This window comes from Seriola dumerili, unplaced genomic scaffold (assembly GCF_002260705.1).
Source record: "Seriola dumerili isolate Sdu_G_001 unplaced genomic scaffold, Sdu_1.0 BDQW01000068.1, whole genome shotgun sequence".
Classification (NCBI taxonomy): domain Eukaryota; kingdom Metazoa; phylum Chordata; class Actinopteri; order Carangiformes; family Carangidae; genus Seriola; species Seriola dumerili.
The window spans coordinates 7,651,905-7,676,675 of record NW_019174323.1 but is presented as its reverse complement, the minus strand read 5'-3'; the positions used below and the strand labels follow the sequence as shown (position 1 = coordinate 7,676,675).

The window sequence follows — 24,771 nt, the reverse complement described above, 5'->3', positions numbered from 1 at the left end:
AACCCCTAATGGCACAATGAACTTGACACAATCTATTACATCAGGTGAATAGAACAATCAGTACTTATGTTACAGTGTTTCTTTTAAATGCTTTTGATGCTTGTGATACTCGCTCTGTAAAAACAACACGAGCGCCAGTCTGTATCTCCCTCATACAAAGTACACTGACAGATGGATAATAAGTGCAACTCAAATTTTATTCTCACGATCCTCACCCCCACCTCGGGGTTGTTAGTCCCAGATGTTTTGTTTTCTGCAGTTGAAGCACTGCATGCATTCAATCACAATTTTTTTTTCAACTACTGCTTAAGTGAGAGGGGAAAATATGCACTGGTGTAGAGTGTAATGTGGACTATGAAAATGCACCTACTTGTACAAACACCGCCTTGATTCAAATTTTTTCACCACTTGCTTTGTATATTACATCGACTGTTGAATTTACACTGAATCACAACTTTCAGAATACATTCATCTTATCGTAACATTACCACAGCAACATTAACAAACCTCTACAAAAGTCCACCTCACTGCCCACATCAGCCGAGTTCCTCCGGGAAAGAACATGTATGGATTGATGAAGATCACAATCTGCAATATTATCGGTAATTACTCTCATTATCAAAGCACATCATCAGGTCAAAAAGAAATAAATACATATATAACAGTATGATAACACTGAAGTCTGATTGGTGGAGTTCCCGGGGGTTAGACGCCCAGCTTGTTGGCGATGGTCATGACCACTTTGAGGATGGGCATGAAGGCGGAGATCTCGCTGAAGTTGCTGCTGCTGACCACCTGGGTGTGGACCTCCAGGCCGCGCTGGTAGTTCTGACTCGCCACACAGCGGCTGATCTCGTGGAGCCCGTTCAGGATGTTGTGAGAGAGCTAAGAGATTGGCAGGGAAATCATATCATAAGTTCCCGGGCGTCCATGAAGACTTCTTCAAATTGCTTGTTTTGTCTGAGCAACAGTGTTTTTGCATTTTTTGCAATATGAATGACTTCAATTATTAATGATCAAAATTGTTTGTAATTAGAAAAAAAGTTTTTGTAAATAAAGTGGAAGTCATTTCCTCATAGTCGTCACCTCTACATAAAAAGGTGATAGGAATGCTGCAATACGTGATTCACCGATTTTCTCCTTGAGACTTCTGCCACCCCCAAAATACACAGAGCTGTGGGGAATTCCTTGTGTGATACAGAAAACATTTAACAAAATTCATTAAACGCAACATTGGTTGCAATACCCAGCTTTTTATGATTTGGGTGCAGCGACCCTTTAAGGTTCAAATCATCACTGCATGTGGGCACTGAGGAGAAGAGATTCTCAGGGGTCATATACCATAATTTCATTTAATCAAAGAGTAATAATCAATCAAGACACAATTAGAAAGAAAGGGGAACTCTCTGAAAAACCTTTTTTTTTTTTTGTTGCACCATGACGACAACCTTGCTTGCATGTAACAATTCCTTACCGACTGCTCCCTCAGCTTGTCATACAGGTATCCCAAACGTTTGGCTGCATCATCAAGTTTCCTTTTTGTTTGCTGAAATTAAAATAATTTTGATCTTTTAATATTTCATAAAACTTTTTTTTTTTTTTTTAAATCAATATAAAACAGCAAAATGTGGATGCTGCCATAGACAGGCTGTGAGACTTACAGGGTCTCCTGCTGCTAGCTGGCAACGCTGCACCAGACTGTCAAAGGTGGATTTGAGGACCATGTGTTCAGCAGGGATTTCCTTCTGCTCCACCCTCTCTGCTGGCAGCTGCTGGAGGAGCTGAGCAAAACAAGGACACATATACAAAGTGCTGACATGTTTGCCGTGCGAGTTTCTGCCAAGAATTTAGATAACGGCCCCTTGTCACACACCAACCTGCACGCTGGGCTCCTGGGGGGCTCCGGGGGGGACTTGGGCGTGGTCGTGAGGCTGAGGGGCCTCCACTGGGAATCCCATCACAGGAGCTGTGATGGGGGCTGGTGGAGTGTAGTTATCGGGGACCTGCGTACAAGACAACAGTAACTCACAACCAGTCCATGAGAGGGAGGTTAAAATACACTGAGACTGGGCTGTTTAAGATTTGACATATTAAAGCTACATTAACTGACTTTTGGGGTCATTTGGACAGAGGAACGCTGACTGGATGTTCAACTTTAGTTAACTTGTAGTTAGCTAGTTGCTAACTTTGTCTCCCATTAATTTCAGAGCAGGCAGTGTACAGTGAGTTTATTAGAGCTTGTTTGCTGGAAATCAAGTTAATGAGAGTTAATGAGATGATATTTCTCTAGGGGTTCGTCACTACACACAACTCCCTTTTAAATTCTATGTAGAAATGTAATACATTGTTGTAATAAAACATTTATTAGTGGAGCTTTAACAATGAATGATAACTTAAATTATTGAACTGAGCTCTTGATGGGTTAAATGATTAAATATTAACTTTTCCCAGTCCCTCTATGTATGTCAAAGAAAAAAAGTTTAGGAACCACTATCTTAGAGGATATTCAACCATACCTTTAAATGCATTAATGTTTAAGTTATGTTAAGTTTGATTTGACCTGTGCTCACAACAGTAGTTGTCGACTGGGTCACTAAATGAGGGAAGGTTTGATCATACATTTGCAAGCATATTATCTATATCTAATTTAGCATATTTCAAAAGGAAATGTTGCAGAGACTGGACAAAACTGCAAGAGCTAAAAGATTATTTTAATAGTGATAAATGCACAAATACCTTCTTCTTCCTGGGTCCACCTCGTACTGCTGGTGGGTCATTCCAGCCTTCTTGAGGTCCTACATTAGAAGAAGAGTGAGAATCAGACAGAAACTAGTGGCATTTTTTAATGTGGTCACACTCAAGCAGCCAGAGATTGTCTCTTTGAGCCAAGGTTAGTCTAGATGGCAAAATGCTGTGAACATGAAATTAGCCCGTAGACTTTAGCAGTTTATGCGAAAACAAAACAGCAAATACTGCAAATAGTTCAGGCAGCCAACAGCAACAATATCCCAATGCTGAAGAATCACAAGCATCAAAGATGTTGGACTTAAGTCTTAATTTGCACTATAAGACAGTGTATGTTATGTTTAAGGGGCTGATACTGTGTGTTCAAAAATCAAACTTTATTTAGAGATAGATTTTTTTTTTTTCTTTAATTCAAGCCTGGAAATTAGAGTTGTTCTGATTCTAGTATTGGAAATGCTGTTAAATGTTTTTTTTGTTTTTTTTTAACACATCAGCAGGAATTGGTAAGGAAAAAAATTGTATTGGAATATCTCTACTGGAAACTGTAGTTTTGTTTGTTCTCTTAAGGCACTACAATTTCCTGAAGCTACAGCAGCACAAGCAAACACCACCAAACACACACTGAGTGAAAGATATAAAAACCCTGTGCGGTGACATGTAATAATGAACATGTATGAATGAACATAATGCAGGAATATTGTGTTGCACTGAATTATACCATACAGGTGTATTTTTTAATGTCACTCAGTGTATGTTTCAATGCACTCTGATTCAATAAACCCTAACCCTGTCACCTTGATGGTCACACTGGGAATTCAGCCAGGGAAAATATCCTGCAAGTCAAATAAGGAGTGACAGCTGAATAGAAGTAAATCACTGTAAGCAGCAGAATCCTGCTAACATCTGTAACGCTGCGCAAAACTGTTGCTATCAAGAAATATTTGGGTAAACATGTGAGAAAAAGTGTGAAAAAACTGAATGAATGTAACTATGATCTCTTGATCTGGAGGTGACAAACATGTTGTGTACCTGTAGGAGGAGGAGCGACAGCAGCAGCTGGGAAAGGCTTTACAGCAGGCGCTCCGGGGCCTCCCTGTGGATACCCTGACCCGAGAGGAGCATAGGGACCAGACGCCATTGGGGGTGCAGAACCCTGGTTGTGGAGGCCCCCTGGGTACATGGGAACTGGGGCTCCGGGCTGGGAGCTGGGCGGCATGAGGCCTGAGGGTAAAGAGGTAGATGGCATGAAGCCTGTTGGTGGCACCCCGGGGCTGGGCATGGGGGGCAGACCTCCGGGGGTTGATGACGAAGGCGGTAGTGGAGGTCCTGATAAGTTAGCAGCTGGCATAGAAGGACCTGGAGGAGGGAAGGCTGAGAGTCCGCCCATGGGCATGGGCTGAGGCTGGAATGGCTGATGAGGAAGAAAGCCTGGGAAGAGACACAAATAAATATCATTATATCAAATAAAATCAGCCTGAAATCATTACTAGAACAAACAGTCAAACCTGGAGCTGGAGCAGGATGTTGCGGGTAGGAAGGCCTCATGGCAGGGCGGGTCGCACTGGGCGGCAGTACATGAGAAGAGGGTGGCAGACCAGGCCCGGTGTTGGCTGGAGCAGCTTGTGGGGTAAAAACCGATGGCATAGGAGGCTGCGCTTGTGCAGCCACCTGAGAAGGGGCAGAGGGCTGGTACTGGCTCTGAATACAAAAAAAAACAATCACCCCAATGGTCTCTATGTTTGAAGGAAAAGTTCGAACATCTTGCAAAATACATGCATGAATTAATGCTGTTGATCGCTAATAAATTTATACCATAATTTGTGCTTTTGGTGCAGTAGTCTGCGCAGCAGGAGTGGGCTTGGCTGTCGACACATTGACTCTGTTGAAGGAGTTTGGAGGCTGCTGTCCAATGGCAGCCTCTCCCTGAGCGTGGAACAGCCTGTCTCTCAGCATCGTGATCCCAGGCTGCAGAGACAAAATGGCACAAGTACGCAAAGGTGCAAATTACAATCCAAATAAAGTAAAACTATGAATTTAGAGTGCAGATCTTTCACAACTTTGCGCTACGCCTCTCACTTGGTCTGAGTTATCAGGCAGGTAGGTCATGGCAGTGGACAGGCTGCCCTCTGCAGCAAGTATGCCGGCGTAGCAGGTGAGCTTCTCGGCCAGGATGGGGCTCTGGACTGCCACCTCGCTGTTGCGAAGGCGTTCGATTGACTTACGTAGCATCATTACTTTCTCAACCAGATCCTGCAAGATACAGAGCACACAACACTGTGACTGCTGCATTCCTCAGTTTTTTTCACCTTTGGGCTACTATGGGGTGTTGCATGTACAGCCCATAAAAAAATCTCTTGCAGGTTCAAGCTACAACAGTTTCGAACATGTCAGGACATTTCTTTATAATGGAGAATGCAATCATTCATTATTCATCTTAGAGGGATTCATTTTAGGGGATTATACCTCTAAACCAAGAGGGGAGGAGCAGTCTCTATGCAAGGCCCAGCACTCCACCAGCTTCTCAACATTCCCAGAGCAGATGTAACACAGACAGGCCTGCAGGCAGCGCTTCTCTGTCCCCTCACGCTCCAGCCGGCCTCCCAGCGTATCTACCAGGAATTACAGAGTGAAACAATGTTTTAAAAAAAAAAAAGAAAAAAAAAAAAGAGGGAAGGCCTGCATGAGAGCAGAGCAGATAGGTACAGACAGAAATGTTATTCAGCAAGTAAAACAAGTACAGCTGTGCAGTTCTCCTGGCAATGAGGCAAGTCACAGCATGAGCAGAGTGAGCATCTTACCGCACAGACGGGCAAAGTCTTCAGGGTGAGCATAGGTCAGAAGAGCAGCGAGAGCCTCCTTCCAGTTGTCCAATTCACAGCTCTGCACTATGTCTCTCCAGTTCTGGGTCACCACTGATGATATAAGCTAGTGTCGAGGATAAACTATATTAACTTAACATGTAGATAAAATGTTTTCTCCTGTGAATGTACCATCTGAAGCACAATCAACAAAACGAATGCAACTTCAACAGCATCGACTTTGACATTAATTCTCTCACCATTGAAATGCTGTTCTTTTGCTTGCTTAAGTATTTTTGCTGCGTTTTCTTAAGCAGCTCCTCTCCCCCGCTGATAGACAGGAGGATGGCTTCAGCATAGCGGCCATCATTCAGACACAGGTCCACAGCTCCCTCAAAGTTACCAACCAGCAACGCCTGGCTTATCAACCCGTCAGTATCTTCAAAAGAACAACAAGCTCATTAGCCATCAACCCAGTCACATAACCTGCAGTTAAGCTCGCAATCATGCAGCTAATATGTGTAACAATCACATAATAAAACAGTATTTTTTAGATGAGGGATCTTACCACATGACACAGGGATCTGGAAGTTGGAGTTTTCCTTTGGGGTCTGGCTGAAGAAATCCGCTGGTGAAACGGAACCGGAAGTTCTAGCATCACCTACTGCAGTCACTTCATCAGACCTCTGGAAATACAACAAAGAATATTTCCAAGTAAACAGGAGCTGCAAATAACAATGAGCAAAAAAAACAAAAAAACAAAAAAAAAAACCCTGAAAATAAACTCTCTGTGTGCAGACTTGCTGACCTCGGTGGAGAGGCGCTGCATCTTTTCTGCCAGATCTTTGGCATCAACTCCATGTCCGTTGGGTTGAAAACTCTTCCCCAGGCATTTTGAGATCTGCATAAACAAAACATTTTTACAGCTAAGACACGGGATGATGATGATGATGATGAGTCACATGTAGATGTTTATATAAGACAGGTATTGGAGAATAGCTGCAGTTTGAATCAGAGGCAGGATACCTTTTTCTCCAATTCATCTTTGCTGAAACCCAAAAGTCGGAGGAATTTAATGCGAGCTTCATCCTCAAAATTAACCTGTAAACAGAAATTAGTTTAGAATGCAAAAGTGCAACACTGACTGACAAAGTTAATGTAATGTCTGAATATGAGTACATAAGGGCCCACCAGAAGGAACTTCCATATGTCCTGTTCAGCGTCTGACTTGGCGTTCTGAATCTTGGCCTGGCAGTAGTTGTTGAAGGAACCCGACTGCAGTGCCGCCTGCAGCTCCCTGGAGCGCTGGAGGAACTCCGTCTCCGTGGTAACCTGGCTCACAAACACCTGTCTGGGGACGGGTTGGGGGCTCTGCACTGGAGTCGGCTTGGGATTCTCAAAGGTTATCAGCTTCCCACCAAACTGAGAAATAAAAAACAAACATATCAGTCATAAAGGAAAAGATTTTACCTCTGCCATTAACATGCTTATAAAATATTTCAATGTTGAACTCACAGCAAAGGAAGCCCCCACTGGCCTGCGCACCCACTTAGGTGGCTTCTTCAGAGGGGGAACTACGGTGTCCTGCACTGTGGGCTGAGGAACTTGCAGGGGAGGCAGCACCTGCCCTGTACCAAAGGGATCCATTGAATCAAATGAGGAGGATATCTGTTAAACAAAACATACAATGTTAAAAACAAGCACAACTCTTAAGACAGATAGTTAATTAGTCAATCAGCAGAAATTTAGTGGCAAATTTTTTTTTAGCTTCTCAAATATGAATATCTGATGGTTTCTTCTAGCTTAGACTTCTACGATAGTGTACTGGCTATCTTCGGTGAAACTCTGATTAACATTTTTCACAATTCTTCTGATATTTAAGTGACCAAACAATTATTCACTTCATTAAGGAAATAATCATCGATGAAAACAATTACTGATTGCAGCCATAATTCAGGCGATTAACTCTCAAATTCTAAGCATAGTCAGTTTTCAAATTCAATGTCATATACTGTCATTAGTCCCCATCAATCCCTTCACACCAGCACCATCTTCTGGACAAACAATGTAGTTCACAGCACAAGGCCGCTGGAATTAAATATATCACATACAACAGAACAGTCTCTTACCTTATCAGCTGTGCTTTGCTGCTGAGCCTTCAAGCTCCCTCCCATCACAGAGTAGACAGTGATCCTCCCATCAAACGATGCTGTTGAGAGCAGGGCTGGATTCCTGGGGCACCACTGGACATCAAAACACCACTGGTTCGTTGTTGGAAGCTCGTAAATTACCTGAAATGAAGGAAATGATACATTTGATAACCCAGGGCATCGTCATCAAGTCACAATAATGAGGCGAGGTCACTGAGGGGTAACACAGAAGCAGCAATTAATGTCATATACCTCTCCAGTGTTTGGATTCCAGCAGAGGATCCGGTTGTCCTTAGCACTACTCAGCAGGAGCTCAGAGTCAGCTTGGCTCCAGGATATGGACAGAATTCCCCTGTAAGGAAAATACCAACAGAGGGTACATACAATATACTCTGCAAGATGAACAAACAGCAGACATGAGCATGATACATAAACCGTTTAAGCTTCACCTTGTGTGGTTCTCAAGGACTTTAAGGGGTGACGTGGCAAAACGGAGGTCCCACATCTGGATGACTGGCAGTCGGTCATCTTCAGAAGCCAACACCAACTGGGTGGCAACATCTGGGTGCCAGAGCATTCCTGAGCAGTGCATCTGAAATCACACAACAGATGAGACTTAAAATAAAATGGATTTTCTATAGGGTGCAACACAAACATTTTAACTTTTTGTCTAACCTTAAAGGGCTGGGAGGCTTAATAATAATAATAATAATAATAATAATAATAATAATAAGAATAAGAATAAGAAGAAGAAGAAGAAGAATCATCAGTTGAAAAGCTCCTGGGTGAATCATTGTCTGTCTTGCAGGTAAAATCCGAGCCTTGACATGAAAGCTGTTACAGGACTTTAGCTTGGGGTGCTTGACTGTACTGAAACTGGAAAGTTTCCCATGATCATAGAATGTTCAAATTGTTCATTTCCAGGGGGTATATTGTAAGTACCCATGATGCTGTATTTATTATATTTATTAGTAATTTTCATGTACATGTCTTAGCATATCTATGTAACAGCTAATAAACAGCAGTTAAAGGGTAATGTCCCAGGGTCTGCCTTAGGGTTGAGATATGTTGAAAGGCCAATCAGCCTGTTTGATACAGAGCTACTGTTTAATAATTTGACTGGACAGTGGTCACATTGTGCATTGATTGCCGTGCAGTGGGTAAGAACAGTGGTGTAGTGTGGCCAGTGAGCCTTCTGATTAATCCACGACAGATAAAGATTTGTTGTTTGAAGTTCTCAAGCCACCAACCCTGTTGCTGTGGTCACTGATCTTGATGATGGGCTCATTCTTTCTCAGGTCCCACACAACTGCTTTCCCACTGGGGTTGGCAGAGGCCAGGATGTGTTGAACCTGCCTGTTCCAGGACACAACACTGATGTCTTCAGCAGGCTGAAAGAAGAGACAGAAGCTGTTACTTTAAAAAAAACAAACAAACAAAAAAAAAAACCCTGATTCCTGAGACAAACAAAACCCCAATATTCAAATTATGATACATAGTCTGCGCCATGCAAATACTGTTGATACTTATTTAAATTAAGTTTTAGAGCAAACTGCTGATAGTGACGTAGACTCAAGATATTCAGTAAATGATAAATTGTTTTTTATGAAATTGATGAAAGGCTTGCTTGAAACATTTATACAGAAAATGTCTATGTGACAAAGCATCATTAGCTCCATTATCTGAGGGCAATTTCACACAGAACGCATGAAAGAGAAACCACAAACAAAACTTCTTTGTCACTTTCAATTTTAACTCTGACACGAAACTACAAAGGTAAAGAAACAAAGCTGTCTGTTGGGAATTGGTTTCTATGGTTTCTATTTTCAGCAACAGTAAATGGGTCAGGATCAAAATCAAAAAAAGTCGACTCATTCCTCACGACAGACATCTGTAAACTTCACAAAATCTGTGGTCTCCTGATCATGCACGCACCTGTGTCTTTGCTCCTGGTGTCATTGGACTGCTTAAGTTGTTTAGATCCCAGATGTATATCTCTGAATCATTTGCTCCTGATGCGAGGAGATTATTCTGGAGAAGGAAGCAATTGAGGAAGATTAAAAATGCGTACCACAGAGCCAGAAGTCCTTCTGTATAGGAGACAGACATTTACCTGAAAAGGGTTGAAATCAAGAGCTCGGACGGGCCCTGTGTGTTTGTCAGACTGTCCCACGATTGCCTCCACTCCAGAGCTCATTATTTCCTCTGGGTTATACACAGTCAATGTGCCATTTTCACTGCCAGCAACCAGTCTCCCACCAGTACCATCTGCTCCCATTCCAAAGTTCACCCATACGATACTGTGCAACCTATAGTATATGAAAGGTATAATGAGTTGTTTGCATCAAATGACTCATAGCTAAAACTTGCTGTATCATTTCTACATCAGAGTTGATTACTGCAGCAAAAACCATGTGTTCAGCTTTCTAACTCTTTGCCTTTTGAGCCAAAAATTAACCATCATTTATAAAAACGTTGAAATCAGATGGTAAAATGCAGGCAATATGAAAGAATTCTATTTTATTTAGAATCAACAATGCTTTATTTTAAATTTTGCCCAAACTGTGTTGTGAACACTAGACAGATACCAGACTAGATATGCTTTTCCAAACTACAGGGAGATTGAGAGTAAGGATGAAGATTTGTGACTTATGTGTCAAGATTAGAGGGGCAACAATTAGTCGTTTAAGAGAAAATTAATTGGCAAATATTTTGATAGTGAATTAATCATATAAATAATTTCTTGAGCAAAAATGACACATTTGCTGCTTCTCAAAAGTGATGATTTGATGCATATCTTTGTTGAATATCATAGTTTTGGGCTGTTGGTTGGACAAAAAATGACCTCTGAAGATGTCACCTTGGGAAATTATAACAGGTTTTTTTCACTATTTTCTAACATTTTATGGATAAAGCAACTAATCGATTGCAATTTATTAACAGACTATTCATTAATGAAAATAATTGTTGTAATTTATGGACAGTGGTAGAAGAATTGTGGCCTTAAAACATTATATCACATCTATAGATTACCTGTTTGAGGTGGGCAATGACCCTTTTAGCTGCATATCCAGAGAGGGGTCTGAAAAATCCATCTCAAATATCTCCAGGGCAGCTGTGGTGTTGAAAGATGCATCGAGCTGTTGTGCTGATGTTCCTAAGGCCAGGTAGATGGGATGGTGTCCTGCAGGACTCCACGCCTGGTGGGCAGTCCTCTGGATCTCCTTCAGCCTCATCTTCCTCTGATTACAAGTCTCAGGTCCTGGACAGACGATCTGACTCCACTAAAATCAGTGAAATGGACACATTTTATCTTTCACAAGGTTTCACGAATCAGAAAGTGGGTTTCACACAAATTTAACTCAGCATTGTCATTTAAGTTTCCCTTAACTGGATAATTGGAGGCTACACAAACCTATACTCATAGCTCACATTTCGTACCTTTTACTTTAATTGGCTGTAACAGGGTGCCACCCTTACTGAAAGATTACCTCCGACTATTTCCTGAAAATGTGGCTAAACGTTAACTCACCAAATCGTTTGCCACAACAAGCTGTTATACCGGCATTTCTGTTAACCCCATTGTTGAGGATTTAATGTAGTTGCCGGTGATATTATCTACATTAAATTGTAGTTAAGACACTTAGAAATTGATGTAACGTAAGCTAATCGTCACGGCTCCAAGCACACACTTATCATTAGCATCATTTAACATTCCATACAATCTGACTGCAGCCATTACCTATCACTCCTTTAGTTTTCAGTTATCATTTAATTGCCCATGCATGCCACTACATTTGGAAAATGTCATATAATTTTCCTAGCTGCTTGGCGTAGCACCTTCCCCAGTCGTTTAATCCCAGAGTTTAACCGGAGCCGATGATGCTGCTACCTAGCATGCTAGTTAAAAGCCACCACCCTAGTTGTCATATTTCGACAGAAATATTATGTATCAAGCAAATTTAAACCCCGCAAAAAACAAATATAAATATGGGTTTGAAAGTAACTCACGTCAACTGTCTATTACAGCCTGACTGTCCGCATCCACAACAAGCTAGAAAGCTACTTATGAGCTAACAGTTTAGCCACAGGCGGAGTCCGACCAAAGTGCTCTGCCGTGTTGTCACTGCGCTACGGTGGCCCACACAGAACACTTATCAGAAGTAGGGACCGGAGATAACCCCACTGTCGTAGCTAACCCAACAAAAATATAACCTGAACATATCTTATCTAAGAGTTGTCAAAAAAAACATTTTTTACAAATTCTTATATTATTTCCACATAAAAGAAACAGTCACACAAAAAAATGTAATTGTTAACATACGTCTTTATTCTTGACAGAGAAATATATATACACAAGTAGAGTCAGATTTCAATCGTTAGATTTCATAATGTTTGACTTCCTCTGGTTGTTTTTCAGGATCTCCTCCTTTCTCCAAGTACAGATTGCTGTAGGGATACTGTTTCGCTGCCTGGAACAGAGACAAATGCATTAATGAAAATGTGCAAAATGAAACATATTATCTATGTGATACTAAAATACTCAAACTACTTAACATATACTGATACATTTTCACGGAACAGCTTTTGACTTTAAAAGTCGTCCTGACATTATAACCACATGACTAAAAATATTAACACGGAATGACTGAAAACAAACAAAAATAGCAAACACAGTAAACATAAATATTAAGTTATAGTCACCAGTCGGAAATAATCACAAACTGAACATCAAACAACTTGGCTGCCTGGCTACGTTTTGAAATTATTGCATAACTTGAGCAGAATTTTGTGACTATATTTCCTGTCTGATAGATATTGAGTCATAATTTCTTGAAAAAACAAAACAACATTTTGCTATAGGTCCAGTTGTCAACCCAAACTGACAAGAAGTAGGACAACGTAGCACTGTTATGCTATCCTCACATGCATAATTACACAGATTTTTGGAAGAACTGTGCACCTTTAAAAAGACTAAATGCTGGTAGAAATCACACAGCATTTCCACATTAACCACTTAGAGATTACACTTATCCCACAATTTTCTCTGATTTTAGGGAATGTTGAATTTGTTGGTGAGGAGTGACTTTGGCAAATGACACAGATATGCATTGTGATTATACCTCTGTATCTAAGGCACAATTCAGAATGTTAATGACCAATACACATGTAGGAGGTAAAAAGAGAAAGAAAATATGCAGTCTTTCATAAAAAAGTAGAGGAATAAGATATTAAAATTTCATCAATTGCTTTTGTCTGGCCCAGATCCTGTGTTAATAATTTCCCAAGCCAGCGTAGTGAGCTTGAGGCCTTGACCTGTACTTACCACAGGTTGGTAGGACGGCATTTTCTCCCCAACGTAGAACAGGAACAGCATGAGCCCGATGAAACCAAACAGATGTTTGCACATTGTTGACCAGGAGACAGGACTGGGAGATGTATCCACACGGTTCCTGATGTACATGTCAAAATCCCAGTGCATCTAAATATGGACAGGAAACAATCGCTGATTAACAGTCGTAGGCAATATCATTTTGTAATAATTTTTTTATTTTTAAGTCTGGTACAAAGCATCTCTTGGCTCTTCTTAAAGTTTTTGTACATGGTCCCAGAAAAATACATGTAATACACTATACAAACATGAATAATTCCAGTAGCAAGAAATAAAATCATCAGTATCTTACCGGCTCTCCCCAGTTCCTCCTCAGGTCAGGGTGGTCCCATTGGTACCAGGGGTCTCTCTCATGCTGAGATCTATCTGGTAGCTTTGGATAGTCACCAAATCTACCGAGACATAATGATAACAAATGATTATCTATGCAATAACTTATGTATTTCTTCTGAGTAAATGCTGTCTGTTTTAGGGAAAAATAACTAAGAATGTGCTGCGCGCACAAGTGCATTTAAAAAGACTAATGTGTTTTTTCAAAGTAAAGCTCACCCCTCTCCTTTGTCAGGATATGGTTCATAGTCCTCAATCCTTATATTGTACTTCTTTGCAGCAGCGGCTCTCTCCTCTGGGGTATTCGGGTACGGACCAGGTAGACTATCCTTTGACACACCAGAGGCTGAAACACCAATAAATGCAAATGTAAATGAACAAGGTCTAAGTTATAAAGCTCTGAAGCGAATGAAATGAAGAAACAACAATGTTATTCTGTCCGCCTTCACTCTCATTCAGAATAGCTCCATTGCTAGCACAAGCTAACATTAGCATGTCAAGGTTATGTCCATTCGAGGCTTTAACTTTAAATTTTGATACGCATCTCCACAGAAACACATCACACCGCACAATAAAAAAGCTAACACACTACTGACCCGCTCTACATCCCGAAAGCAGGGCTGAAATGCCGGGCCCTTTCCCTTTGGAGAGAGCGAGGGCCAACCGTCGGAAACCAACACCAGCCATGTTTACTGGCTGCTGCTGTCTGACAGAATAAGAAACACGCATGCGCAAGGTTGGAAGTACAGGTCGACATAAGGACCAATTTCACATGGACCATCTGATCATACGCGTTTATATAATATTTACTGTAAATAATGGGGGGAAACGTGTAAATAAAAACTTAAATAAATGAAAAAAAACATTTTCATGAATAAAAAAATCTAAGTACTCTTATAAAAACAAGATGTGGAGTTGTGTCTCATTTCAGATGCATATGAGTTGTTAGCAGTCTCAACAAAGAGACATTTACCCTTTACACCTCTCACAAGGCTTGATTTCAAATATTACACAAATAATCAAAGACGAACCAAAAGTCCAAACAGTGACAACAGCTTTGTGTATCACTTTGTTTTTTTTTTCTTGTTCCCCTCCATCAATCATCTCAGAGCCCCTCAGGTTTTTCCTTGACCTTTTGGAAGATGTTGACCCCTGGGTTTGGACCCACTGGAACAAACTATCTAACTGTATGCAAAGTAGCTCATTCTAGCTCCACTAGCACTAATAAAGTTATATAATAATAATAATAATAATAATAATAATAATCATAATAATAATAATAATAAATCAGTCACAAAGGTGAAACAGATATGGATCCTTTAAGTACATTTTGTTGATAATACTTTTACTTAACTTTTACTTAAGTGGGGTCTTCATTGGAGGACTTTTACCTGTAATGGAGTAGTTTTACATTGTTATATTGGCACTTTTACTTAAATAAAGGCTTCAAATACATTGATATATTAATCTCAGGAGTGACAACAAAAGCAATCATAAGTTCTTGAAGGTTTTTTAATAGTGTTTTATTCATTTTGAATAGCAGACCCCATCACATTAGTGAAAAGTGTGATGGCGATATGAAAACTCCTCCGGTGGCTTAAGGGAACATTTCTCAGAGTGAATGCACTAAAGCTCCGAGTCCTATTCCTCTTCCCATCAGATCCAGCTCAGGTGCACATGTGCATTTACTGGGGGATCGTCACTCTGCCACTGGTGTTACACTGAAGAAAGTCAATCAGAGAAGGTCTGCTATGTCCTTCTCCACTTTCTCAATGGGGCAGTGAAGTTCATACCTGCAGTACAGGAAAGACAGTAGAATTACAGTAATATTAAAACCACTGTTAAACCTAAAGGAGTGCTTTTTGAGATATTTGTTAATAACTTTACCTTTTGAAGGGCATGCCATCCGCAGTAATGAGAAACTTCTCGAAATTCCACCGAATGTCATTGACCTTGATTGGTGACCAGTAGAATTTCTTTATATCTCCAATAACAGGGTTCACAAATGGCAAAGATTCCTGTGACGAACCAGAAATGACAGTTGCAACAGCTGCAGCTCTGACAGGAAAAATATATAGTGTGACTAATAATTTCATCCATCAATCTAATCCTAAGTAAAACACACTACCTTTAAATAGGTGAAAAGAGGCTCTTCATTTAATCCATTCACCTCGACCTTACCAAAGACAGGAAACTTTGGCACAAACCCTCCGCCAGGTCTCACATACTTCAGAATATTGAGGGTTTCATGACTAACCTCTGAAAATATTAAGGTAAAAAAAAGTTATTTCTCATCTGTTTTAAACATATGCCTCATGAAAACCACAATATGTATAATAACAATTTGCCAAATGTAGGTGTGAGCCTGTAAACAAAGTGAGTATGTAGGTCACCGGTGGAGAAGTAGGCTATTCAGATCCTTTAGTTTGTGTAAAAACACCAACACATTAATGTTAAAACACCAAATTACAAATAAAAGTCCTGTTTTCAAATTCCTACTTAAGAAAAAGTACAAATGTATCAGCAGCTAATGGACTTAAAATATAAACTGTAAAAGTACTAATGCAGAAAAATGGCTTAGTGACTCAAAAGACTGCTGATGTTTAATTGCATAAGGAGCATTTTACTGTTGTAGTTGGCCATGGCGGCGCTAGTTTTACCTACTGTATATACTGTAGTTGCCCTAAAAAGATCATAACATGAAAAAGGTAGGAAAGAAAGAATAAGTTTAGCAACACAAATTTGTACGGAATCCAAACAGACATTGAAGTTTACATGGGAAATCACTTTTGGTGGAACTGCAAAAAAATCGTGTCAAGGGTCCACAACAGTACAGAGTTTCTTTTGGTACAGTATGCCACCAGGCTAATACACTGTCACATTTCGAAAGCTTCAGTGTACCTACCAGGTGACTGAAGACCAAACTGGTTGCAGGAGAAGCCTAAGACAGTGAAGCTGAGGTCGCTGAACATTTCCATCAGTGCATTCAGTCGGTGGTACTGAGGAAGCAGGACACAAAATCAAATGTCACTAATAAAAATGACAGCACGGGTTATGTGTTATGAGATTATGTGATCTGGCTGCAATCAATCAGTGCTCTTGCAGATTATTACCTCCTCTATTGTTGACCCTCAGAAGGTGGCAACATTGACGATGAGAAGCACCTTCCCCCTGTAGTTACTGAGCGGAACCAGCTGTCCATCCAGGGTCTCAGCAGAGAAATCATAGACTGATTTATTCGCCATGCTTGTACTCTAGCTTGTGTAGGGTACTGTAGTCAGTCAAGAGTGAGTATTCACTCAGCTATCCTGTTGGCTCATCTCATTCACGGGGACATAACTCATGGATCAGCAATTGTTCAGCATGACTGACTTCATTGTTCTTCTGGGCAGAGGTGAGCTGGCAGTGTGGTCAGTTGTTCAACACATGTATACCAGGAGGAGTAGCTGGTAAAATGGTGGCAGCTGATTGGGATTGGGAAATCAAATATTCAAAATAAACATGTATGCGCCTGAAGCAGATCAGGCTCATTTTGCAGCATAATTTCCTCTTTACAACTGAACAAGTGTCGGATTTATAATAAAACTCAATTCTTAACATTGTCTGTGAACATGAAATCATGGCATAAAGTTACTCCATTGACCCGTTTCATTTATTCATTCTTCATTTCTTTCTACTTTAATGTGTTTATTGATGACATTATTTGTCAATAAAGTTGTAGAGTTTTAAAAACCTTAATGAAATACCAGCAAATCCACGTTTATCGTAGTATAGGAGGTCTTCATTATATAAGAGGATTTATTTTATAATCCTTATAACAAACGTATAGGCTATGTCAATCGCCTTTAACATAATCATTGACGTATACCCGGAAAATTACAACTGCTGCGTTCACTTGTTCCTCGTCAACGCTTCCATCCATTTACTGTTATAATCAAGTCAAGAGGTTCACAACTTGGTTACTTTACCAACAGAATGAATGGGAGAAAACAGCCTAAAAAGCAGAGATAACATCATTTATTAAATCAGTTTAGATATGTATCACTTTTACCATTAATTCTGGATTTCATTTTCTCTACACGCCCAAATTTGGTTATCATCAACTGCATGCTCAGTTATTTTAAGTTTTAGTTTTTTTGTCCTGTCACACTTCAGTTTTATGCATTACACTTGCTTGCTTTGTACATTCTGCTTATGATTTATTTTGTATCATCTCTATTGTACTTATGCTTTTCTTTAATGTTGCATTTAAACCATTTTTTCTCTTTTTTCCCTTTTTTGGATATTTGGAAATTCGTGTTATATGTGGGTTAATTTATGAACCCCCCCACCCCCCCACAACAAATCTTGTAAAATGAACAACGTTGTACCATTCCTGACTTTTTCTTTACACCAGATTCTCCCGATAGTACCTGAAGGCAGCATTGGGTTTGGGCAACACCTCAAACGCCTGCAAGATGCTAAAGGAAGATACGTTGTTTTTGCGTTTATATGAAGAACAACACGTCCTGAAAAACTCTGTATAATATATCCGAGTCAAAATGGGTGAAGAAGCTAAGATGCGAACGTAAGTGCCCTTTTAAAATGGAGTTTTTAATTAAAAAACAGCTGGGTTGGTGGCCCCGGCAGGCTAGCTTCTCAGCTAACAGCGATAGCAACAACATCCAAGTCACCGAGAAATGTAGCTGTCCCATTTATTTGTGGCAGCTGACCTCGCTCCACATATCACCGTGATAAAGCCGATCTAAAATTCTCCATTACAAATGTAATGAAACTTGCTTTTTAAAGCATATTTTAACATCTAATGTTCCGTTAAACCGCTTTACCGTTGCATGCAGTGTCAAAGTTCAGCTGTAAACGCACAGGTTTGCATTTGTTCAGCAGATGCCATCTTTTAGACCTGCCCTGGGAAGATGTGCTTGTTCCACACATTTTATGCTATTTGCCGCTGCAACACCTGGTCAGCCTGCAGAGGGTGAGCAAGCAGTTCCACAGCCTCATCCAGGTGTATCTGGCCAACTGCAGGACTTTCGATCTGTCCCCGGTAAGTTGTTTTAATTTGTTTTCTTTTAATGCAATGCAGAATGAAACGGAATACCTTTTTTCACTGTCATATTGGTCAAAGAGTGACAGAAAACTGGTTTGAAAAACAAGGCCTACATACATCTATTAATTGTATTTGTTATAAAATGTCTTAGTAATATAATCAATCAATCAATCAATCAATCAATCAATCAATCAATCAATCAATCAAGGTGACCTGGCCCTAGATAAAGGATGGTAGATTAAGTGTTTTGCAAAAAAATGAGCTCTCAGGAAAGATACTTAGCAGTAATAATAGTGATACATAGTAATAATACAGAAGAACTCCTCAAAAAGCCTTTAGTAATGTGTCTCCGACAGATAGTAACCACACAAAAAAGTTTGAAAGTTGTCAAGGAGCAATATTCAAGACCTTTGTAAATAAATTTTAAGACTTTTTAATACCTTCTAAGGCCTTTTATCAAGGGAACTGAATTCAGTGCTTTTGATATCCTGCTATATATACTGAGAGGAATGATATTATCAGTACTTGAGGACGTCTGCTATCTGGTCTTTGATATCACAGATTGGACCATGCATTCCCAAGGAAGCATTTTGCTCCATGTTAAAGGACAACAAAGTTCTCCAGAGCCTGTCACTTCAGAACTGTTCAGACTGGGTGACAGACAAGGAGCTGCTGCCAGTTTTTGGCCAGAACCAGCATCTGCAGAGAGTGGACATGAGCGGGTGTGCTTGGCTCACCCGCCACTCCCTGGTGGCCGTGTCCTTGAGCTGCACGCACCTCCAGCACCTCGGCCTGGCGCACTGCGAGTGGGTGGACAGCCTGTCCCTGCGCAGCCTGGCTGACCACTGCGGGGGGCTGCAGTCGATCGACCTCACAGCCTGCCGCCAGCTCAAGGACGACGCCATCTGCTACCTGGCCAAGAAGTGTTTGAAGTTGAGGTCTCTATCTTTGGCAGTCAATGCCAACGTCACTGACGAGTCAGTGGAGGAGGTGGCCAAGAACTGCAGGGGCCTGGAGCAGCTGGACCTGACAGGTTGCCTAAGGGTCAGGAACCAGTCCATCAGGTAAATGTTATTTTCCAGTAAAATCCAACTAACTTTGTGCCCATACTTTGACAAGCATCACCTCACTTGTGCGCTCTTCCATAATATCCTCTGCATGCTGTGCTCACAGGACTCTTGCAGAGTACTGCCCAAAGCTGCAGTCCCTGAAGGTGAATCACTGCCACAATGTGACAGAGTCGAGTCTCGATCCTCTACGGAAGCGCAATGTTGTGATAGACGTTGAGCCGCCCTTACAGAGGGCTCTGGTACTTCTTCAGGATGTGCTGGGGTTCGCTCCATTTATCAATCTCCAGATATAACCAAAGGGCCATCTGTCTGCCCAACACAGGTAGGTAATATCAGCAGTATATCTACTGTATGAGCTTATGACATGTTTATATCCAAAACTGACTGTCAGATACCAAAACAGGGCCAGAACTCAACGACGGTGAATTTATTACTAAGATAAATAGATAATGTCAGTTACAGTCAATCAGTTGTAATCAACAATTGCCTGTCTTTGTTACAGTTATCTTCATAACTGCAATCACTCTCAGCTGCATCACATGGGCACAGGAGTTGCTCTGAATATGTCAAGACAATCCAGGAAGATCTGGATGTGTTGCGCTCACGTTTGTGCAGCTAAATAATGTGGACAAAAAAAAAAAAAAAAAAAAACAACTCACTGGGATCTGATCAAAGATTCATATTTAAGATGGAACTGAAAATAATGCCACATTTGTAAATGACTGAAGAAAGCCATGTACTTTTAAGAATTGCTGCCTCATATCCAAAAGATGTCACTGCACTTTTTCTAAATCATTCGGTGTTGTAGAAAAGCAATTCTAACCAAAGTACAGTGTATTATTTTTGTTGGTACTTTGTGTGTGTATGATATTGCAAAAAGCAGTTATGTTTCATTTAGAAACATTTAAACACGTTTGAGTTTAATTAAACATTTCATTTTGCATGTATGTGTGCCTACTTAAAAGATCAGTTCACCCAATTCCCCACCAAACATTTTCTCACTTACCACTAGTTTTGTCTAGCCTTTGGTTGTATTTGTTATTTCCACTACTGAGACTTCTGCCTGCCATCACTGCTGACCATGTGTCTTCCAGAAACAATGTCCTGGATCCTCAGGATAATCCACAGACCTCATTGTCAACACTTTTTTTTTAAACAGTTACCCCCTGAAAACAGTCGTTACACTAAAACTATCTGTACGGCTAGATGCTACTGGGAATGTTTTTGTTTTTTTGGTATGGGTGAAGCAACCCTTAAATCTACATTGTTAATAAAAGCATAGTTGTATAGCCAAGTACGTGTTTGAAATAAGTATAGGAATTTATTATGACTGTTTTCTTTTAAGCCTTTGAAATGAATTTTGTAAGAAAAAAAAAGTACCTGTGTTGAAATACTGTTTTCCCTGTAGCACAGAATATGAATTATATAAGAAGTATTAAATTGTGTAATACAACAGCATCAGAAATGATTGTTTTCCTCTGCTTAAAGATGCATAAAGGTGCCGTGATGTAATCGACATGTGGTTTACTTTTATTGCAGGTGGGTGGCACTTTGAGCATCCTAGTGTTGGATACAGTATTATAAGGCAGTAAGAAGTATTCTTCAATGATAGTAACAATGTTGAAGTTTCCTACTGTTTTTAAAAGATTTAACATTTGTAAACTTTGAGAGGCGCTAACAAAATCCTTCTCTATCAGTGGAAAGGATGTTGGTGTGTATCTGTCTATAAACAAGAAATCAGGATTCCTGTAATATTCTTGACCGTCAAGCAGAAGAGGTTTTTTTGTCAAAGAATTGCACCAGTGTAGTCAAGTCACTAGGTTGCACTTTAGGTTTATGGCTTAAACTGACACAAGGTGGCAGCAATGAGTCAGGATATTTGTGTGTTTTAGTCCTCTTGTCTTGTGAGGCTGTATTACTTATAAAGTACAGTACATCCAGGAACCAGGCTGCTATATTAAATATGTCAGGATCCAGTGTCCGGAGCACACAAAGAGGCCAAAAATCTCATCTCTTCCTCTAAGATTCAGAGAAAAAGTCTAATGTTTGACCGGTTTGGCAGGTTGTGAAAAGAAACATCAGCTTTGTGATCTTGTTACCACCTGATGCAGTGAGTGCACAATACGAATGCATGTGTCCCCTTGTTGCTACAGCTATGTGTTGGAAAAAAATCCCTCTCACAGTTTCCTCTGGTGGTCTGATGGGCAGACTATATTGTAACTTGTCTCTGTGACAACACAACAGGTCTATTTTCCACTTGATGGCATGGTTTACTCCATCTGCTGCGTGCTGTCCACAAGCTGAATTTGCACCAACAGAGAGTTGCCTTTGGAGGGCTTCAGGGATCGACCGGCTTCCTTCTGTTAGCCGTGCTGATCATCATATTGTACCAGTGTGCCTCCGAGGAAACATCGCAGTATAAAGTAAATCTTGAAATTTCAATTCATGAAGCGACTCACGCAGTAGATGCTCATATTTAAACAAACAAAAGCAAGATTCTTCTGGTGTCTTAAAACAAGAATAAGCAAGAATAAAATAGTAAAGGGTCTGGTTGGCATCATGACTTTGCCTCCTTAAAGTAACACAGGATGCAAAAAAGATCATGCTCTCATGTTCCTGTTTCATAATACTTACAAGGGGAATTATAACAATGAACTGTAACTTCTTGGTCTCACCTTCAACTATAACAATCAGCATAAAAACAGATCAAGTGTTCAGTGGCCCGTCGTTGCTGCTGTTCAGCAGGCAGTGGGTTAAACGTTTCAGGCTACATTCATCATGTAGGACTTCAATTAGCATTGATCTGCAGGGGGGGAAAGAAACATCGCTGTGTTTTTATATACCATGCAGCAATTTCTGTTCCAGTGATTGAGTGTATGGGGGGGGATTTCTCAAACACAGCCGACCTAACATATTTTGTCTCCCTGTCAATAATCTGGCACTTGTCTAAATTATTGATCAATAGCAACTGATCATTTTATACCAAGGCACAACAATGTAGTGGCTTCATTTTATTCAGAATGCAGTTTTAGCCCCTGGCAGCGTGTAATATAGTGTACTTATTAAAACCACAGATGGCTTTAGGTTTAATCTCTGGCTGCTTTCAAAGTCCTCTCTGACAGAGTGACTTACTGACTGTGATCCTTCAAAATAAAACAATTAAAAACAGGTGATATAAGCATTTTTCACATTGTTATAATAGGAAAACTAAACCAGTGTTACTCATGACTTAATAGAGGCTCTGTTCTACTCAAGTGTTTGCATTTTTCTTAATTATGTACTTTATTTTGATAGGTAGGCCTGTTGGCAAAAATGGTGCCCCAGTAGTATTCACACATTTTGATATAGCTGTTAACCAAAAATTGTGACCTATATATTGAGATATTGGATATGAAAATTTTGATGGCTGTGATAACACAAACTTTAGTGTGCAGGTCTGTCTACACAACATGTTTTTGGCTTTTTTCATACAGCTGATCCTCGAGTCTCACAGAATCTGACAGTACACCAACATCCCAGCTACTGTATCAAAATTTGTGACCCTGTCTAAATACTGTGGTGCCACTATGATTGATGACAGATGCAGTGGCAAAATATATGTAGATGAAATACCTAATCAGGCTGCACAATCTGATGGGTCACAAAACACAGTGTAACACCTACATGCACAACACCAGGAACCCTGAAACCTAACTTCAGGCTTACTTTTATTATTTACACCTGTTTGTTGCTGCTGACATGTCAAATGTGTGAAAAGGGCCAATTAAGGCTGTCGCTTTCTCATCAAAGTTTGGACTGCGAGTTGTTGAATCCTGCTCTCAGTCTAATGTGTTGTTCACTTTGTGGTTTTGGATCAGAAAACAATATTTTCACTTTCATATTGGCATAATTTTATTCTTACAAATTCATTAGCTCCCTTTCTTTCAAGTTTGGATTTAATTTCAGAAGAGTCAATTTTTTTCTTTGATAGAAATGACACACACACACACACACACACACACACAAACGCATGCATCCTTCCCCACATATACGTAGTAGCACGTCCATATAATACATGTCATATTTCCAACCATAAGCTATGACGGAACACAAGTGAATAAATATTACTTATACTAATATACCGAGTTTATAAATAAGTTATAAATATATAAGGGCGTCAGGTAAAACTCAATATAACCATAAATTGCCATTGAATCTCATTATCCAATGCCAAACAGTGTACTCTATAAATAAAAGATGTTCATTGTGCTTGTAGAAAATATAGTTTTGTCTTTTTCAACTTTATGACACTATGATGTTTTTAAAGTGTAATTTCTACTTTTAAATAGCTGTTGACCTCATATCTGCAGGTCAGCTACCATTTGTCACAAAGCATCTAGTCAAACAAGAAACTTGAATGTCAATTTTACTTAAGGCATCCTGCAAATAAGACCATGTTTTCATTTGGAAAACCAAGAGAAATAAGTAATGCATGACAACAATTTCCATGTAACATTAACCAAGTGAATAATAAAGTAAGAATTATAAAAATTTGTCTTGCCATTTATATGAGTGCAAAATATTTTCATCTTCAGTAAAAGAAAAAAAAAAAAAACAGATCCTGCTCAGGAAAATAAATCAGAAAATGATTTCTGATACTTTTCAGCTTCCTGTTAATTAAATAAGTTCTTATAAGGTGGAGAGAAAATGACTGTAGCTGTTCAGATGGGCCCAAAACTGTGTCAGAGATTTTGTTCATTTTCATATTTTTAATTAACAGACTTTTTCTCCACCGTCTTCCATCAGTGATTGAGTCTTTCGTTCATTTATTTGATGTAGTTTATCTCCTTCAACCATTCATATACAACCCTATTGGATCCTGGGACTTAAGGATCCATCTTTTGGCCACCAGAGAAGCATAACTAATGACAACATTAAAGTGGCTTTGTGAGCGTGGCCATCAGGATGTCGATCAACCAAGCAGGAAATAATGTTGGATTTTAAAAATCAGCATGAATAAACATGTATGTTTAGGATCTGGAGAGCTCAGTTTAGAAAGAACTGAAGGTGTTGATGTACTTGCGGGAGATAGTGATGAAAAACTCCATCTTTAAGGGTTCATATGTGAGTCATGGGTGTGAGGCTTTAATAAGAACACTATTATGTGGAGATTCAGGCCGAGCACGGTTGTGTTTTCAACCTCTGAGAGGAATGAATGACGGTGCCACACAAGACGTCTTCAGGGTGCCGTCTAATTGAA

The 24,771-nt window shown here is 40.0% G+C and overlaps 3 protein-coding genes and 1 pseudogene across 4 annotated transcripts; 1 reads left to right on the top strand and 3 right to left on the bottom strand.

Moving 5' to 3' along the window:
- Positions 1-178: 178 nt before the first annotated feature.
- LOC111220106 (protein transport protein Sec31A-like) lies at positions 179-11,795 on the bottom strand. The gene is made up of 25 exons (XM_022743074.1): positions 11,705-11,795; positions 10,727-10,977; positions 9,807-10,002; positions 9,629-9,724; positions 8,944-9,084; positions 8,143-8,285; positions 7,946-8,045; positions 7,673-7,834; positions 7,059-7,211; positions 6,735-6,965; positions 6,570-6,644; positions 6,352-6,444; positions 6,112-6,229; positions 5,804-5,982; positions 5,544-5,670; positions 5,209-5,354; positions 4,822-4,995; positions 4,558-4,710; positions 4,251-4,443; positions 3,775-4,173; positions 2,737-2,795; positions 1,878-2,003; positions 1,662-1,781; positions 1,475-1,546; positions 179-885 (listed from the first exon to the last, which is right to left on the bottom strand). Exons 2-25 carry the CDS (start codon positions 10,927-10,929, stop codon positions 706-708), a joined length of 3,639 nt encoding a protein of 1,212 aa, XP_022598795.1. The 5' UTR covers positions 10,930-10,977; positions 11,705-11,795; the 3' UTR covers positions 179-705.
- A 205-nt stretch (positions 11,796-12,000) lies between these two features.
- Positions 12,001-14,117, bottom strand: ndufb8 (NADH:ubiquinone oxidoreductase subunit B8). Its single transcript, XM_022742979.1, has 5 exons — positions 14,012-14,117; positions 13,635-13,761; positions 13,378-13,477; positions 13,020-13,175; positions 12,001-12,165 (listed from the first exon to the last, which is right to left on the bottom strand). The coding sequence occupies exons 1-5, from the start codon at positions 14,100-14,102 to the stop codon at positions 12,073-12,075; spliced, it is 567 nt and encodes a 188-aa protein (XP_022598700.1). The 5' UTR covers positions 14,103-14,117; the 3' UTR covers positions 12,001-12,072.
- Positions 14,118-14,950: 833 nt separating this feature from the next.
- LOC111220030 lies at positions 14,951-16,686 on the bottom strand (annotated as a pseudogene).
- A 1,153-nt stretch (positions 16,687-17,839) lies between these two features.
- On the top strand, positions 17,840-20,186 carry fbxl15 (F-box and leucine rich repeat protein 15). 2 transcript variants are annotated; one of them, XM_022742941.1, is made up of 4 exons: positions 17,840-17,982; positions 18,300-18,459; positions 19,024-19,526; positions 19,636-20,186. In XM_022742941.1, exons 1-4 carry the CDS (start codon positions 17,957-17,959, stop codon positions 19,823-19,825), a joined length of 879 nt encoding a protein of 292 aa, XP_022598662.1. In that variant the 5' UTR covers positions 17,840-17,956; the 3' UTR covers positions 19,826-20,186. The 2 variants fall into 2 exon arrangements, with proteins under 2 accessions (XP_022598662.1, XP_022598661.1); XM_022742940.1 differs by having other exon boundaries at positions 18,297-18,459.
- The last annotated feature ends 4,585 nt before the right edge of the window (positions 20,187-24,771 follow it).